Source organism: Pholis gunnellus, assembly GCF_910591455.1.
Source record: "Pholis gunnellus genome assembly, chromosome: 9".
Taxonomy (NCBI): domain Eukaryota; kingdom Metazoa; phylum Chordata; class Actinopteri; order Perciformes; family Pholidae; genus Pholis; species Pholis gunnellus.
In genome coordinates this window covers 20,715,221-20,732,011 of record NC_136535.1, presented here as the reverse complement: position 1 = coordinate 20,732,011, position 16,791 = coordinate 20,715,221, and the positions used below count along the sequence as shown (strand labels likewise).

Sequence of the window (16,791 nt, the reverse complement as noted above, 5' to 3'; positions counted from 1 at the left end):
GATGTGAACCCGAATTGAAAACTTTTAGACGGATACCCCACCCGTCTGTGCTCCACCCACTCTCCTGTCCCGTCTCCTCCTCTGTTGATGCGTAGTAGCGAGAACAAACAAGGAGGCAGAGGAAGACCGGTCGGTGGAACCTTTGGCATCCTAATGACGACTTGATTAGATCCATAAACACTCCTGTAGGTCGTGTGTTTAGATGGTTATGATGAAGAAATTAGGCCTCAGTACATCCAGTTCTTTGTGGAGAACGGTCTGATATAAGAGCCTGTATTTACCTTGATGTACTTAACTTCCTTACATGCTTTAAGCTATGTGTGTGTGTGCGCGTGCGTGTGTGTGTGTGTGTGTGTGTGTGTGTAAAGTGTCATCCTAACCCTAACATAAGTTGAATTCCTTTCTGTTGTCATGCATATTAATAATTAAGGGGATCTGTCATTGATAAATGGAAGAATATGACTCAACTGAAAGGGAAATACTAGCCGAAATAAAAACAAAAAATTGTACCTTGTCTCCCGTAGAGTCGGTCTGTGTGACAGAAAGTAGTAATGTCTCAACAAGAAAGGCAATATGTATTCACTCATAAGAGCTTTCCTAAAACATCAACTACAGAAATGTGTACATACCAATGATCATAAAGTGATGAAAGTTTAATAGAAACCTTTTATTGGTGCACTCTTGTATGTATATGTCACATTAGTACTTGAAACATGTTCTTGCTGCTAAAATGAGACCCTGTAAATATATGATGGCTTTGGACCGTTTGAATCCAGCGGTGAGTGAATCAGAGTACACAGGCCCGGGCCTTCCTTTCCACTTCGCTGCAGTATTTTTCAGAGAGCCCTGTAGCCCTGTGCATTGACAAACACATGTCAGGTTTATTCAGTTTTAAAGACAGTGATGTCGAAGAAAGACCCATTAACCCCACCCGCACTTACTTTAGCTCCTTCAGCTTCTTCTCTTTGATCTCATCGAGGCGCATGCGCCTCTGCCGCGCCACCTCCGCGAACTGATTGGCCTCCTTGGAGATCTCTTTGCGCTGAGCCGCGGCTGAGAGTTCTCGTTCTTTCACCTGATTTCGGATGGCGTCTGTGTGACGGCGTGCTTTCTGCTGCTGCTTCTCCTCTTCCGCCTTCTGTTTGATGATTGCTTCCTGTTGCGCCCTGTGGGAGGAAAGGTGGAAGGTGAACCACATCCTACTGCAGGTTGTAAGCGGCATTCGACTTTTACTTCTGGATCTTAAGGTAATTCAAATCGAGTTTCTTACTTCAGCACCCTCTGATACTCTGCCTTCTCCCGGCCAACCTCGATGGACAGGAGGTGCTGTTTGGAGTGAATCTGCGCCGTGCGAGCCGCCATCAGCATCGCTTTCTCCTGCTCTTTCTTTGCCCTGAGCAACTTCTCTTTCCTCCTCCATTCCTTCTCTGTGCTTAGTTGGTTCCTTTTAGCACGGAGCTCATCCTTCCAAATGCACAGACACAACATGTTGACATACCGAATGCTTTTGAGTGCAATGATTCTATATGGAAGGTAAGTGCCTTTAATAATCTGTCTATAGGATTATGTTCAGCAGGTGCCACCTTTGTGGCAGTGGTCAGCTGCTTGTGTTATATTGCTGACCTGCTCTGCCTTGTAGTCTTTTGCCCTTTCTTGCCGGGCCCTCAGCCTGGCAATCTCCAACTCCTTCTCCTTCTTCATACGTTTCTGCTCTGCCTCATATTCTGCCTCTCGCTTCTGCAGAGGTCATACAAAGAACCATATTTTAAAAGGCAGAATAAATCAAAGATGAACTTAAAGGGTATAAACTGTCCGTGTGTTACTGTTTTCTCTATTTGTATTTTCAGCTGGTCGCTGGAGATCAGCGATAATCTCCATCTATGGAGATCATTTGCCTTTCTTCTAACCATTTTGTTTCGCATGTATTCCATATTCCTCGTGTCAGCCAGCTTCTCCTCCTCTCTCCTCTGCTCCTTGGCCCGCATGGTCTCCGTGTTGATGCGCATGATCTCTTCCTGCAGACACTGCTGCTCCTTCCTCTTCTTCTCTATGGCCTGGAAGAAGACAACCAGTCAGAGAAGAAACGAACTCCAGTGCAAGTGTCCAGAGCATGTATTTGACTGTGAATGCTCTCTTCTTGGGTGCTTGTGTTTGGTGTTATCTCAGCACGGGCTGCGGCTGCACCTTGAGGTCTTCCAGGTTCATTTTCTCCTGTTTCTCTCGTGTCTGCTCTTTCTCCTGCTCTCTCATCTCGTCTTGCATTTGCTTGTCAATCAGATGTTGCTGGATCTGGTCGCAAATGTTCTGCATTCCCCTGGGATACAACACAAGCACAACAAATGCATGATAACTACACTAAAGGCCTTTGCCTTTACTGCTGATTACAAAAGGGAATCTTATTAAAAGGGTGTAGGTGGTTTGCATTGGTCAAGGGAATTAAAAGCAAATATTTTTTTGCATCACCACAGTGGGGTAAAAGTCTAAATTTTTTTATCATTATATCAATCCATGAAGGATTTTGTCTGTTTCTCCTCACCCGATCCTCTGCTGTCTGTGCAGCTCATCAATCTGATCCAAGGTCTCCAAGGCCTTGCGGCGCTCCACTTCCATCATGGCATCCAGGCGCTTCTCGTCCTCTGACAGCTCTGCCTGGATCTGTTTCTTCTCATCGATCTGGGCGTCACGTGTGGCTTGACACTTAGCGGCCAGGATCAGCTGAGGGTGTCACACACACACACACACACACACACACACACAGAAGTATTGATGACATTACTAGGAATAATCAGCCGCACTGACAATGATTGACAGGTCCACTTTCAGGTCTACAGCTGCATCCTACCATGTTGAGCTTTTTGATCTCCTCCTCTTCCTCCATCCTCGAGGCGTTGGCCCGCTCCAACAAGCGCTGTGCTTGGTCCAGGGCCTCTAGCTCCAGCTCGTTCGGTGCCTGACTCGCCGGATTTGAGAGGCCTGCCTCATTGATTAGACGCTTCGTTTCCTCTGCAGCTCTCTGGATGAAAAAATAATAATAAAAATAAAAAAATTGTATAGGGTTTATTGTCCATCTGCAAGTTAAAGAACAATATTGATTGGCGGTTTTTCCATGTTTCCTACAATGTCCTCCTCTTTCTTTCTCTGATAAGCCTCCCTCTGGGCGTCCCTCTCCTCCTTGGTGAGAATATGGGATGTTAAGGTGATCCGCTGAAACTCAGCTGGTGGCAGAATGAGAGAATTCCCTGAAGGATCCTTTGATGGGATCCTGGAACAACGACAGGTGGGGGTTTGTTATATGTGCTTTTGGGGTTTCAGTAGTGCACTGAAGTGTAAGCACCTTTACAATATCGTGACATTCATTTGTTATCTCTATGATATACAACAGCTCTGGATTACAGGGATTGATTAGAAAGTATACATTACTTGCTCAGCATATGTGCCCACCTTTTTAAATGTTCTTGATATTATTTTGAATTTAAATATAACTTCTTAAATCTTCATCTATTGAGAAGTGAATTATGCTTTTCGTACTAGTACTGGTTTCATACCGCCACAGGCAAACAGAGAGTTTGCAGTTAATCAGTGAGTGTTAGCCTACCTGAGATTGCGAATGAGGTCTCTGGAGATTATTTGAATAGTCTCTGGCTCTTCGTTCTTCCTGGACTGATAATGTCAAATATAGTCAGGGATTAGGTTTACGTGATTTCTTCCATATATTCTAATATCTGGTACCACTGACTTCTAAAGCCTTCTACATTTCAGAAGTGGCAGACAAAAACTTGAATATCCTGCAGAAATGTCCAGTGACTGTGAGGGGAAATAAATCAATTTCAGACCCTGTATGCAACACATTACACTCAGTAACAGGTGTTAAAAATTAGCATTAGTTACATAAACTGATGTTATGATCCTGAGGTCATAGCAACATTAGGATAAACACTTGACGTTAGCAGCAAGTTCATTGTCTATGGTGGGCTACAACACGCACCACGCTCACTCACCGGTTTTGGGCTCCCAAACAGGGTTTCATCCACCCGGGAGGTGCGCGCGCGGTAGCGGCGTGTGAGAGAGCTGCTCCCTGCCTTGGTGGAGCTGGATGCGCCTCTCTACCAGGATATAAACATTATTACCACCTTGTGTTAATGCATAAACGTTCCCTATTGATTGAAAAAAAGATCTCCTAAATTAAGACGCCTTTGGAAGTGACGTTGCTTCTTATTTTAACCGTAAACTCACCTGCATGGTCCCCGGTTATTTGTGTCCTGGTTCAACGGAGAATAAACAATAAGGGGAAAAGGTGGCTAAATGCGAACGTAACTAATTTGTTGTTAACAAATAGACTGACTAATGCTACGTGTTTTGTTATGAAGCGAGCTTATTCATAAACATGACGATTTAGCGACTCCAGTTGGAAAATGTGGAGATGTTTGTTGTTTGTTGTCATGGGAATAAATGCGAGGGCGCCGGGGCCACACTTCCTGCGTGAAATTAAATATTTGTAAAAATTCAAGAATAATATAAATGAATAAGAATAGCTAAACTAAGAATTATTTATTTAAATGCGCAGTATACATAATTGCAGGGTTATACAGAGTAACTCAGAATTATTGTTGAATTATAACAGTTGAATTATACAGTGACATAACATACGTTTTTAACCCAATAATTTATATCTTCAACTGTGCAATACTGATTATAAAATGTATTGTAATAACACTTTACAATCAAATTAACACATCTATCGTTTTCTGGACTAGACGAGGGTGAATTTGATCCTAAAAGCAATGTCACCTTTCAGTTGTGAACGTCTGTGTGACAATATTAAATGTCTATCTTAGTCTCAGCAGTCTACGAATGAATATAAAAAATAAAAAATAAAAAAAAGCCTACGGGTAGTCGCATGGAACCATTTATGCGGAGCGTGTTCCGCGACGGACAGAGAACGGCGTTGCACGTAGTCATGATGGAAAGTTGGCCAAGTCAGCATCGCTGTAGACCCACTTTTGGTGGGTTTTATAACTCACCTGGTGTTGGTGTTTAAAGGGGCTTTTAAATGAGCCTCTTAAAGAGCCTTTAAAGGGCTCTTTTTCTAGGCCACCTCACTAACCCCGGAAGTTAGCATCGCACCGGTTCCCCACCCAACACCAATCAATGGTATTTTCCTATTGCATTTTCGATTATTGCAGAAAATAAACTCTGTGGCAACTACAATATTATGACACTTCAACGTTTTGTTCAGCGTGATAATCTCCATAGATTAACATCACTGTCAACGTTAATGGATAGTCAACGTGTATGCAGTAAAGAGAAGGTGGACAGACAGAGATAGAGAGTTGTTATATTACACTAAAGACTGGTTTGGTCAAATGCGCATGCGTCACATTTTACACGACCTACCTGCAGTAAAGTATGGACGTTTATGTAGTTTTACTTTTGGATAGACAAGCATTTTTATTCATGTTTACAGTTATATTTCATGTTTTATTCACATTGACTTGCCTGCAACCCTCATTGACTTTGTATCTCTCTGATGCAACTTTCCAAACATTTTGAACCCACCGTTTGTGTCGGACAGGTCTTTTGCTGTTGAGGATCATCCCCTCACGCACAGAGGAGCCTCCCCCTGGTCTGCTGTGACTATTGGACTCCACAGTAAATCATTACCCAAACCAAATACAACAGTTTGTTGTAAATAAGAGCCTAAAGAAAACAACAGATCACAAACTGATTTCCTTCTCCAATCCCTCTGGCTGGCCTGCAGCGGAACCCAGATTAAATCAGAAAAGTTGACCATTAACCTCACTCACTGATTGCGAGCAGATCTCCACTTGTAAACAGCTGAGTCAATACGGTGGATCCTGTAGCAAAGTTCACTGTCAAGAAGTCTCTCAAACGACAGGAGCTTGCTCCTTTTTTTGCTGGATTGGTCCTCTATTCTTCCAGTTTTTGCCATTTTTATAGGACTAAATCTGCAGCCATGGCAACAGCGAGTTATGGATACTACCAAGGCACTATATTTATGGCCATGTTTGTGGGCTACACGCTGTACTACTTTAACAGAAAGACTTTCTCCTTTGTGATGCCTGCACTCATGCAAGAAATTGAGCTGGATAAGGATGACCTGGGTATGACACTCTTGATTTATCATCGACTTTATGCCTGATTGTTGTGTTTGGCACATTGTCTACATACAAAGGAATATAAGTCACAATTAACGCTGTTATAGTGAGTTAGCATTTTTCATGGAACTCTTTTTAAAACATTGGAATTGTACAAATCTAAAGCTGGATGAATTATTCACCCTCAAAATGTCAACATCCTAAGCAACCCTGACTTATACATTGACTTATCCTCACACACTATATTTCTTGTTAGACTGATAGCCGTGTGCTTTACAGAGAACTGTATAAAGATTTGGGCTCAGGCCATCTTGCTTTTTACATTTTTTATCTGTAATGTGTTTCCTCCCTTCCTTTGTTTAGGCATGATCACCAGCAGTCAGTCTTTGGCCTACGCTATCAGTAAGTTCATCAGTGGAGTGCTTTCGGACCAGCTCAGCGCCCGCTGGCTCTTCTCCATTGGCCTGTGCACGGTGGGAGGCATCAACGTGCTCTTCTCCTGGTCCTCCACTGTCGCTGCCTTCTCTGCCCTGTGGTTCCTCAACGGCCTGGGCCAGGGCCTCGGCTGGCCTCCCTGCGGCAGGGTGCTGCGCAAGGTACCTTAGCATCAAGCCAGTATATCACTGCAGCTGAATATAGACATCTGATTCAATATGTTTCTTTTTCATCTCTTGCGTTTTTAAACAAATAGGCACCATGATACACCTAGTATTTGACTGAACTGGGTTCAGTTATAGGTAGAAACACTTTCCAAATCAAAATGTATGCACAGTACAGTATGAGTGAAAAAGCTCCTCCTTCCCTTGTTTGACCTCACTGATTTGTCGCCATCATGCAATTTGGCAACTGTCAAATGACCGTCACACACGTTATTTATCACCTGCTGTCAATTCAGAAGATTGCACCGATTCAATTATTTCATCCCTCCTGTATATCAAAGGCAAGATAATAGCTCTTCCTGTCAACTCTGTCATCACTCCATGTCATTATTTCCTCTCTTCTTCTGTCAGTGGTTTGAGCCTTCTCAGTTTGGGACATGGTGGGCAATTCTCTCCTGCAGCATGAATCTGGCTGGCAGCTTGGGCCCCATTATTGCCACAGTGCTGACCCAGAGTTACAGCTGGAGGTCGATACTTTTTGTATCTGGAATGAGTTGTGTGGTGGCCTCCTTTTTCTGTCTACTGCTCATCAAGAATGAGCCGAAGGACGTGGGGCTGCCCAACATAGAGGCAGCAACCAAAAAGAGCAAAGGAGGTGAGACTTTACTGAGTGATTCGTAATAACTTTTTTTTGCCATTACCTCTCTAAATACGGCCAAGTCTATTTATTTTAACATAGGCAGTACTTATACTTAATATGTAGCGGCGCATTGTCCAGATGTGTGTGTGTGTTTACTCACAACGTGTGCCTCTTATGTTGTGACCAAAGGTTGGTGACTCTGTGGACTCTGTACCCAGTGTGTACCCAGTCATGCCATTTGTACACAGGCAATGTGAGAAAGGGGCAATGTTTCATGCATTAATCTGATTGGCAGCAGAGATCCTTCAGTGAATAACAATACTCTGTCTTCTGCCTGCTTCCTGTTCAGGATCCTCCAGTGATGAAAGCACCCTGTCCGAGTTCCTGCTGTCGCCCTACCTGTGGCTGCTGGCCGTGGCCTACATGGTGGTGTTCGGGGTGAAGACGGCCTGCACCGACTGGGGCCAGCTATTTCTCATTCAGGATAAGGGCCAGTCTACACTTATGGGTAAGGAAGAGAGCGTAAAGTTCATGTTTGGAAACATGCTGAGGATTCAGTTTGGTCAGGTTATATTATTTCTTGTGAATCGCTGTATTTCTTCTTCATAGGTAGCTCATACATGAGTGCGCTGGAGGTTGGAGGCCTGTTTGGCAGTCTCTTTTCAGGTTACTTCTCTGACAAGGCGGTGGCCAAAGTGAGTTTGCATATGGGACACATGAATCATTTTTAAATACTTGTCATATGAAAAAAAATATTGATTATAACCGTTTCCCGCAATATGGCTGTTTGTTTTTAATTTGGGAAGTTATGTGGATATAAATACACTTACTGGCCTAAAGGGTACATTCAGGTATGTGCACCACTACTGACTTTACCCTTCGGCCAATGTAATCTCTGCAAGGAGAGACAATGGTGAAAGTGGTGGTTTTTGTTTTCACCAGAACTTCCATGGAGGTAGTGTACATGTCAGGGAAGTTCATGATAACTAACCAACATGTTGATTATTCCTGGACTGGCTTGGTCTTCCCTCATATTTCTACAAATCTTATGTTTAATTTTTGTAAGATGCCAGTTAGGCAGCAGCTCTTCGACCTACACAATAAACAATAATGTCATTTACTGTATGTGTTACCGATAAGCACGGAGGACTGTGTCTGTGAATCACACTTATTTGCACATTCACAGCCCCATAAATGACAATAAATTGTCTCTGATGTTTGGTCTCCATTTTATGATTGATTGAAAATGGAATTTAGCAACAAAAGAAACCTGTATAACTTATTTATTTCCTTATTTTCTACAGCAAGGCAGGAGAGACTATGGCAATCCTCGCCATTTCATCCTGATCTGCATGATGGTTGGAATGTCGGTGTCCATGTTCCTGTTCAGAGTCACAGTTACTCCTGACAGCTCAAAGGTATCTGTTCGAACACTGACATCCCATTCGACAAAAGTTAATAATGAAGAGATTCTTAAATGCGTGTAAACATCACAACTGTGCCTCCCATTTGTGCGTCCAGGTGTGGATACTCTGCTTGGGTGCTGCTTTCGGTTTCTCGTCTTATGGACCAGTAGGGTTATTCGGACTTATAGCCAATGAGAGCGCCCCCTCCAACTACTCTGGGACATCACATGCCATTGCTGCCCTCATGGCTAACTGTAAGTTGAGTGGTGCACCTATGGAGCCCGACATACAGCTGTAACACTAATAATACTTTACAAATAGTTCCTCAGTGATACTGTTCTTTCCATGTTCTCTAATCCTTGGGAGTAAACTTGTCTTCCTCAGTTGGTGGCTTGCTGTCTGGACTTCCATTCGGCACTATTGCCAAGCACCACGGCTGGGGAATGGCCTTCTGGGTAGCAGAGATCGCCTGTGGCATCACCACGGTTGGATTCTTCCTACTGCGCAACATCCGCACCAAGATGGGTCACGTGTCCAAGAAGGCCGACTAAAACATCTTTACACCTCGTCTTTTGCACCCAGACGAAAACTGGATACTTTAAGCGATCAATGTGTTTGAATGATTTTGTAACTTGATTTTTTTTTTTACCGTAGTACTTTGTCTTACGGGACATAAATTAAGCCCTGAGACGTTGAGTGCCTTTTATTGACGAAAGAAAAGTTTGAAAGGTGTTTTTCTACAGTATTAACACTCATGAGATCAATAATAAAATGTAAATGACTACACATTATGCCATATAATGGAATGTGGCAAAGACGAATCCAGAGAAAGGTTTCCTCTCTTTAAGACACTTTTGTATTTCAATTAAAAGAGCACAAAACTTGAACCTGGTTTAAACTGGCATTTTATACAATATCTGTTTTTAAATAAAACTACTTCGTAATATTGAATCATGAATGGAATTACAAGAATTAAACAGCTTTTTTTGTAGAAAACAAAATGTGTGGTCTTCAATGGCATGAATAAATGATACTTTGTTAGGTTTCATAGTTTATGCTCAGCACACTACAGTTGAATCACTCATCAAGTCCATATATATGCAGCCAAAAACAAAAATGTGAAACAGTATGTAATTCATCTTCAAGTATTTACAAAACAATGTATTTACAATTTGTTGACTGACAGTCCGATACCAACTTGGAAAAACTTTTCCCCACTTTTCACCACCTTCATGTGAAGTCAGTGAGTCTGTTGTGGTTAGATATCATATCACATTCTATCTAGTCTTCTCTGGTTCACGATCCGGCTCCAAAGTTGCCAGCTTTCTCTGCGATCTCCAGTGAACCCTTCAGATTCTGGTCAAAGAGTTCACACCTGAAACCCAAACATGTGACATCAGAGGACGCAAACAAGCAGATGTGCGAGTGTGGACTAAATCTAAAACGTAACAAAAACCAACGACTAATTTTAGGACACAGAATGGAAAGCAACAGCATCCTGATTCTCTCGTATTTACCTGATTGGCATTTCCAGAGAATAAAACGGGTTCTTGAGTGCAAAATCTGAATAGATCTCATAGATCTTCCTCAATAGCGCATCAATACCGGATTGTCGAGGATCCGCCAGCACGATGAACTTTATCCCTGAAAGAACAGCGAAGAAACGAGCAATGAGAAGGACATCAGTTTAAAATAACGAGAGACTACAGAGTGGGTCGATTTTTATTTATTTTTTAAATGGGACTTAATATCACCGTCTGCTTTTTTCCTGATAGTTGCTCATGACAATGAAAATGATTGCACGGGTCCTTGTTTCACCTACAGTAACACGCTACTGACCTGTGAGAGTCTGGAAGCAGTGGAGTTTGAAAACATCTGTTTCTAACATCTCAATCCCTGAACTGCCAACGTCAGGAGACAGCTGTGAACCTATAGCAAACAACCTGGGGGGGGAACACAAAGATAAGGGGGTCTTAATCCACTTATATATGGGCTGTAGTTACATCCTCCTGTTTCTGTAGACACAGAAGAATGATCTTAATCTTTTGGGGGGGAAACATCACTGATATTTGATTGGTACTCAGCATTGGCTGAATTGCTATCAGTGTATAACAAGATGGATCGGGGGTGTCCCTAGTTAGAAACACATCAGACGCAGAGTCCTCTTGACTTACGAGTGGAACATGGACGCCAGCATCAACTTCTCGTTGGAGCTCAGGCGCGCCCGACCAAAGCGAATAGACACCGGGTAGTTTGCAGGATCGTTTAAATATTCAAGGGTGTCCTTCCCCTCTGCTGTGTTCTTGCCCACCACATCGACTCCGTTGATGGACAGCACTGCGTGGCCCACTGGAGAATGACATTTATTAGTACATGTACTTGATTTGTTTAGGTCTTGAGTAAACTCGCTGCTGGCTAGTAAGACGAGCTAACGTTACACTCCCAACACGTTACCTCTGATTCCGTCCCGCTGTCCGAACGACACGACGACTTTTTCATCGTGGTGCTTCAGCACTAAATCCAACGGGTAGCTAAATGTCTTCTCGGCCTCCGCTCTCGGGACGTAGTTATCATATTGGTAAATTAAACCTCCAGCCTTGTTCACCACATACACACTGAAGATCACCATCTTTGCAACGTCCGTCCTGCCCAGCTGACACGTGTCACGTGACCCTGGAGTGTGACAGGACAGCAACAAAATAAAAAGAATGTTTTGTTTTTTTAAATTACTTTTATCTTCGTATCAAACTAAAACCTACAGGTATAACTATAGAGTATATCGGTAAAACCGAGCAATTCAGTGAGCCAATAACAATAAAAAACAATACAACTCAATTTCCCATAACTCCCTATTCCATTTCCGCATATACGGGTTGTCTAAGGGGCTCTTGCACGGGTGGACTTCCTTTCGCTCCGACATCTTGACGAGGAAACATGGTGAGGACAGTTATTACACGTTTTGTCGAAACAAATTAAAAAATGTTGCACCTTTCAGTCACTGATGTCGAGTTGTAGTTATTCAGATGATCTCGCGACTGCATTGTGCATTCATACGATGTAACCGGAGTGTGTAGATGAAGGATTAACGGGTTAGATTTTACTCATTTAGCGGTTGGTTAGCTTGCTAGCTAGCGTGTTAAGTCCTCCATGCTTTCATGTTAAACTGGTTAAAGAAAAATACCCGTCACATAATCCCCCATAAATTATATAAATGTAATTCACCCATTGGTCGCGAACAGTGAACGACTACAATGTCGCTTATTATAACACTGAGAATATTTACTGTAAATGGCGAGTTTTGAACGCTGTCTGAGGCAAGGCCATCGCATGCCGGCCAGTAGCGTTAACCTCGGGCCTCTGTCAATCAGCTGAATATTTTCCGTTATAGGCGTCATTGACGGCCCACGTGTAACGTTAGCCTCGGTGTGAGACTGTTTGAAGGGTTATAACTCGTCCTCTGCTTTTAGCCTCCTAAGCAGGACAAGAAGAAGGACGCTGGGAAGTCCAAAAAGGACAAGGACCCAGTCAACAAGTCCGGAGGCAAAGCCAAGAAGAAGGTATGTAGTGGTTAATCATCAATTGTCACTTTACATGTGATGTGGTGTGTGAATAGTTTCTGATCAGGCACACTGCAGAGCTTTCCTAATCAAAGAAACAATCTTTTTTTGTGTGTGATTTGAGCAGAAGTGGTCCAAGGGAAAGGTTAGGGATAAGCTCAACAACTTGATCCTCTTCGACAAGGCAACCTACGAAAAGTTGTACAAAGAAGTCCCCAACTACAAGCTCATCACCCCGGCTGTTGTGTCTGAGAGGCTGAAGATCCGCGGCTCTCTGGCCAGGAATGCTCTCCAGGAGCTGCTCGCTAAAGGTGAATTTATTTATTTCTCTGCCCCATAAATTGGTGCATTGGAGTGTTTAAGGTGCGGTTTGCACTGTACTGCACACATTTTGTGGCTGTGTGTAGACTGTTCAATTGCTACACTTTCAGCGTAGGTATTGTTTAGATACAAAAACTTGAAGATCCTTAATTATTTGAGTGATATAGTTCTACAAAGTAAAAAATATTTTGCACAAGTTATTAAAGAATTGAATGGCAACATTAAGTCTCCACATTTTCCCCAGAAGTTTTGACAGAATTTCCTTAGTTGTTTGTCAAAGTTTTGTTAAATATAAATGTGATTTTATTCAAAGGAGCAGAAAAATGAAATGTTTGCACAAAGTATGTTTTGTCAGCTTCAAAACATGGATCCTTGAGTGGATTAGAAATTGAACATTACAGCTCTTGAGTAATCTCATCTGCCAGAATACATTTATTTTTATGTAAAAGCAGAGGTGCAGACATTTTGAACAGCAACAATATCATGTTTTGTCATCTACACGATTGTGATGCAACATTAAGCTCATGTCATCAGCGCTGCTCGTTAGCGGGGTCTTAACATTTATAAATGCTCTCGTACTACGTATCCATGCTAACGTGTTTCTGTGGCGGTTCCATCGTTTGTTCCCAAATGACCGTGATTTGCATTGAGTGATGTGCTGCGTAGCGTGTCTTCCGCTAACATCACTTATCAGAACCGCGACATTGTTTTTGTCATCTGTTTTGACATCCTTCACTCTTCTCTTCAAAACGGTGAACGCTGTTTCAAAACATTTTAGTAATGTGGAACGTTGTTATAACAAACGGTGGACTTGGTTCAGTGTCTTTTCTATATGAAACCTGTAACAGAAGGGTTTGCTGTCTGTTGGAATTTAAAAAATGAAGCATTGCAAAATGCATTAAAGGAGGGACTTTAAATGAATTGTGTTAACTATCACGTTTTAGTGACATTGTCTCACAGGCACTCAAATCTACGCAGTTCAAAAGCTGTGTTACCATGAAGAGTTAAACTGCATTCATCTACGTGGAATAAAAGTTTTCACGGACTCTGCGGCTTTGTTCTGATAAATGAATGCGTATTACTTGTCCCACACACACGGCAACATCGTTTTCAGGCAAGCTACAGTAACACTTAACGTTCTCTGTATGGTGCCAAAATGTATTTTTTCTTAAACTGCAGGAGTTATTTTTGCAGTCATCTCTAAAGGCTGTGGTCATACTGATTTGTGATGTAATGGCTACATCACCTGTGTAGCCGACGCGCATAAAGTGCTTGTTAGAAGTATTCAAACGGTGCAAAAGACGAGTCTGTCAACTCCATTAGACTAAAGCATTAGTTGCGGTGCAGGGTAACTAAAATAAATGAACATATGAAATGGTTGTGTGCATAAAAAAGAGATTGCATAACATTGTAATGTTTTTGTCTTCCAGGCATGATCAAACTGGTGTCCAAACACAGAGCACAGCTCATTTACACCCGTAACACCAAGGGTGGAGATGAGGAGGGAGCAGCTGAGAAAGCACCAGAAAAGGCAGAGAAACCCGAGAAGGCCGAGAAACCAGAGAAGGCTGAGAAAGCTGAGAAAGCATAATCGGGTAAACAATCAGAATCAAACAATAGATCTGTAAGAGTTCTTTCTTTGGTTTTGGTTTCATCCACTGACCTGCAGCCTCTTGTCTTGTAGGTTCTCCTGTTTCCTCTGATGAGCTGTTTGTAATAAAAGGTGAATAAAAAAATGTAAAGACAAAATCACAGCCGTGTAACTGTTTACTGTTCATGTCTCAGTAACTGGATTAACTGCTAGGTCGGTCATTTTTCCAACCAGGTGTTCATTTTTAGTTGGTCACAATTAATTCATTATTTTGTATGTAGACTCGTGTTTCAACCAGGAAAATGACTCTGGACCAAAATAACAAGTGAAATAGTTGGATGGCACAATTTTGTAGTTCCTTTGGTCTTCTGAATCAAAAATGATCTTTCTGTGGAAAGCTAAGTACATACACTTCATATTCATATGGATGTCCTGTGGGTACTTTCTCTATACACCTTGAAAGCTGCGTGTCTGGTATAAAAAAGATATTGCATGTATTTGCACTGGACAGTGGTACTGGTCTTAGATGTGGAGCTGATGATGCACCGTCTGCAAGTTGGGGTGAGTTAAAGGTAAACGACAAATGTCCTGATAGCGATCGTAATCTATCTTGTCCATGTACAAAGATGATCGTGAAATTCTGACATTAAGCCGAAGTTGCTATTGTATGTGCAGGCAAACGCAGTCCAAATTAAGAACACCATCCTCTAAAACAGGGGTCTCAAACTCGCGGCCCGCGGGCCAAATGCGGCCCGCCGGACGCTAGTTTGAGGCCCCCGCCTTGATATGAAAGTTTAATGTTAGTGCGGCCCGCGCGAGTTTGACATGGATGCTGTATGGTATCATGTACCCAGAAATGACAGCTTAAAGCTGTGTGCACACCGGACACAATTGACACGATTTTGTCTCGCCCATACGCGAGCGAGCCCGCCTGTTTTGCTTTTTCTCTCATCATCCATGACTGAGATCACCACCATCACTGCGCTGTACTGCTCTGAAAGTCCGAAGCTCCGCTGTCATTTCTGGGTACATGATACCCTCTGGAGGCGTCACATTCTCCCTAGTTCTCCCTATAAACGTGCATTTTTTTCACACTGACAGGCTCAGATAGTTACAATAAGTGTCCGACAACATACTAGAAAGGAGAAATGAACGTATGTCTACCTTTAGCTTGAGATCGCTGTTTGTTGTTGTTCTGTTGCTGTGTGGACTAAAGGGGTGTTCACAGCAAAAGCGACAAAAATAATCGCAAAATACTCAAAAATACTCCCATGGTCAGTAAACGGCCGCCGGTAAACTGTGGGTTTTTCCCCCAGTTCTATCCTTCAGTGCTGCTGCTCTGAGCCGGCTGCCTGCCAGCTAGCAGTGGTTCAGTCCTCCGGTCCAGTCCCGCGAAAAAAATAAACAACCTCCGGTCTGCATTGACTTTGTATGTAATCTCGTCGGTTTTCCTCCGGTTCTCTCCCTCCGAAACTCCCGGTCAGGTAAACCGCCAGCGAACTCCGGTCCAGTCCCATTCCCCCGGTCAGGGGAAGTTCACAGGGGATTCACCGGCTCTCTCCCTCCAGAGCCGGCTGCGAAACATAAACTCTCCTGGTCGTTAAACGGTTGTCGGTAAACTCTGTCTTCCATAAACTGCAGCGGGCACAGCAGCCTGCAGGACACCGCACAGGACCTGTGTGCAGTAACGTTATGAGACTCTCCACACTGATTGGCTCTCGCAACAAACAGCGATCTCAAGCTAAAGGTAGACATACGTTCATTTCTCCTTTCTAGTATGTTGTCGGACACTTATTGTAACTATCTGATCCTGTCAGTGTGAAAAAAATGCACGTTTATAGGGAGAACTTATAATATAAATATTAAACGGCCACCACAAACACTTTGTGTTTCCATGGTTTCTGACGTTCAACCAATCACTAACTGTGCCGTGCTCGACGTCATATGCAGGCGCAGGACCCTGAGCCAATCTGGTACCAGCGGAAATTACGTTCTTTGTACGTCAGCTAAACACTAAAACTTAAACTTCAACACAACAGCGATACCTAGTGGAATTATATATTACACAGCCCCAAACATGTCTTTCTCAAAGCCTGCAGTGAAGAGAAAGGTTGGTGATGAGCACAGACAATTTCAGGAAAAGTGGGAAATTCAGTATTTCTTTGTGGAGCACAGGGGCACTCCGACGTGTCTTATTTGCACAGAGAAAGTTGCGGTGCATAAGGAATACAATTTGAAACGTCATTACACAACTAGACATGCTGAGGACTATGCAAAATACCAGGGAGATGAGAGAGCCAACCGAGTTGCCAATCTTAAAACATGTCTACTGAAGCAACAAGATTTTTTTAAGAAAGTAACCAAAGAGAATAACGCAGCAGTCGAAGCTAGCTATGTGGTTAGTGAGATGATTGCTAAAGCAGGAAAGCCATTTACAGAAGGTGAATTTGTCAAAAAGTGCCTGTTACAGGCTGCAAGTATTGTCTGTCCAGAAAAGAAAGGTCAGTTCAGCAACATCAGCCTTTCTGCCAACACCGTGGCAGAGCGCATTTGTGACATGT

The 16,791-nt window shown here is 42.9% G+C and overlaps 4 protein-coding genes across 4 annotated transcripts; 2 read left to right on the top strand and 2 right to left on the bottom strand.

The window, feature by feature from the left end:
- Positions 1-752: 752 nt before the first annotated feature.
- On the bottom strand, positions 753-4,239 carry cfap45 (cilia and flagella associated protein 45; the record flags this gene model as incomplete). The annotated part of the gene is made up of 12 exons (XM_079166486.1): positions 753-854; positions 942-1,166; positions 1,271-1,464; positions 1,624-1,737; positions 1,908-2,054; positions 2,185-2,314; positions 2,537-2,715; positions 2,843-3,013; positions 3,118-3,262; positions 3,596-3,660; positions 3,999-4,103; positions 4,234-4,239. The coding sequence occupies 12 exons, from the start codon at positions 4,237-4,239 to the stop codon at positions 788-790; spliced, it is 1,548 nt and encodes a 515-aa protein (XP_079022612.1). The 3' UTR covers positions 753-787.
- Positions 4,240-5,841: 1,602 nt separating this feature from the next.
- Positions 5,842-9,642, top strand: slc37a4a (solute carrier family 37 member 4a). Its single transcript, XM_079166212.1, has 8 exons — positions 5,842-6,122; positions 6,480-6,712; positions 7,127-7,370; positions 7,705-7,863; positions 7,965-8,050; positions 8,660-8,773; positions 8,877-9,015; positions 9,146-9,642. The coding sequence occupies exons 1-8, from the start codon at positions 5,975-5,977 to the stop codon at positions 9,310-9,312; spliced, it is 1,290 nt and encodes a 429-aa protein (XP_079022338.1). The 5' UTR covers positions 5,842-5,974; the 3' UTR covers positions 9,313-9,642.
- Positions 9,643-9,649: 7 nt separating this feature from the next.
- Positions 9,650-11,400, bottom strand: trappc4 (trafficking protein particle complex subunit 4). Its single transcript, XM_079166213.1, has 5 exons — positions 11,216-11,400; positions 10,936-11,110; positions 10,601-10,704; positions 10,279-10,405; positions 9,650-10,136 (listed from the first exon to the last, which is right to left on the bottom strand). Exons 1-5 carry the CDS (start codon positions 11,388-11,390, stop codon positions 10,058-10,060), a joined length of 660 nt encoding a protein of 219 aa, XP_079022339.1. The 5' UTR covers positions 11,391-11,400; the 3' UTR covers positions 9,650-10,057.
- A 242-nt stretch (positions 11,401-11,642) lies between these two features.
- On the top strand, positions 11,643-14,391 carry rps25 (ribosomal protein S25). Its single transcript, XM_079165703.1, has 5 exons — positions 11,643-11,698; positions 12,229-12,318; positions 12,446-12,629; positions 14,070-14,234; positions 14,324-14,391. The coding sequence occupies exons 1-4, from the start codon at positions 11,696-11,698 to the stop codon at positions 14,228-14,230; spliced, it is 438 nt and encodes a 145-aa protein (XP_079021829.1). The 5' UTR covers positions 11,643-11,695; the 3' UTR covers positions 14,231-14,234; positions 14,324-14,391.
- Positions 14,392-16,791: the final 2,400 nt, after the last annotated feature.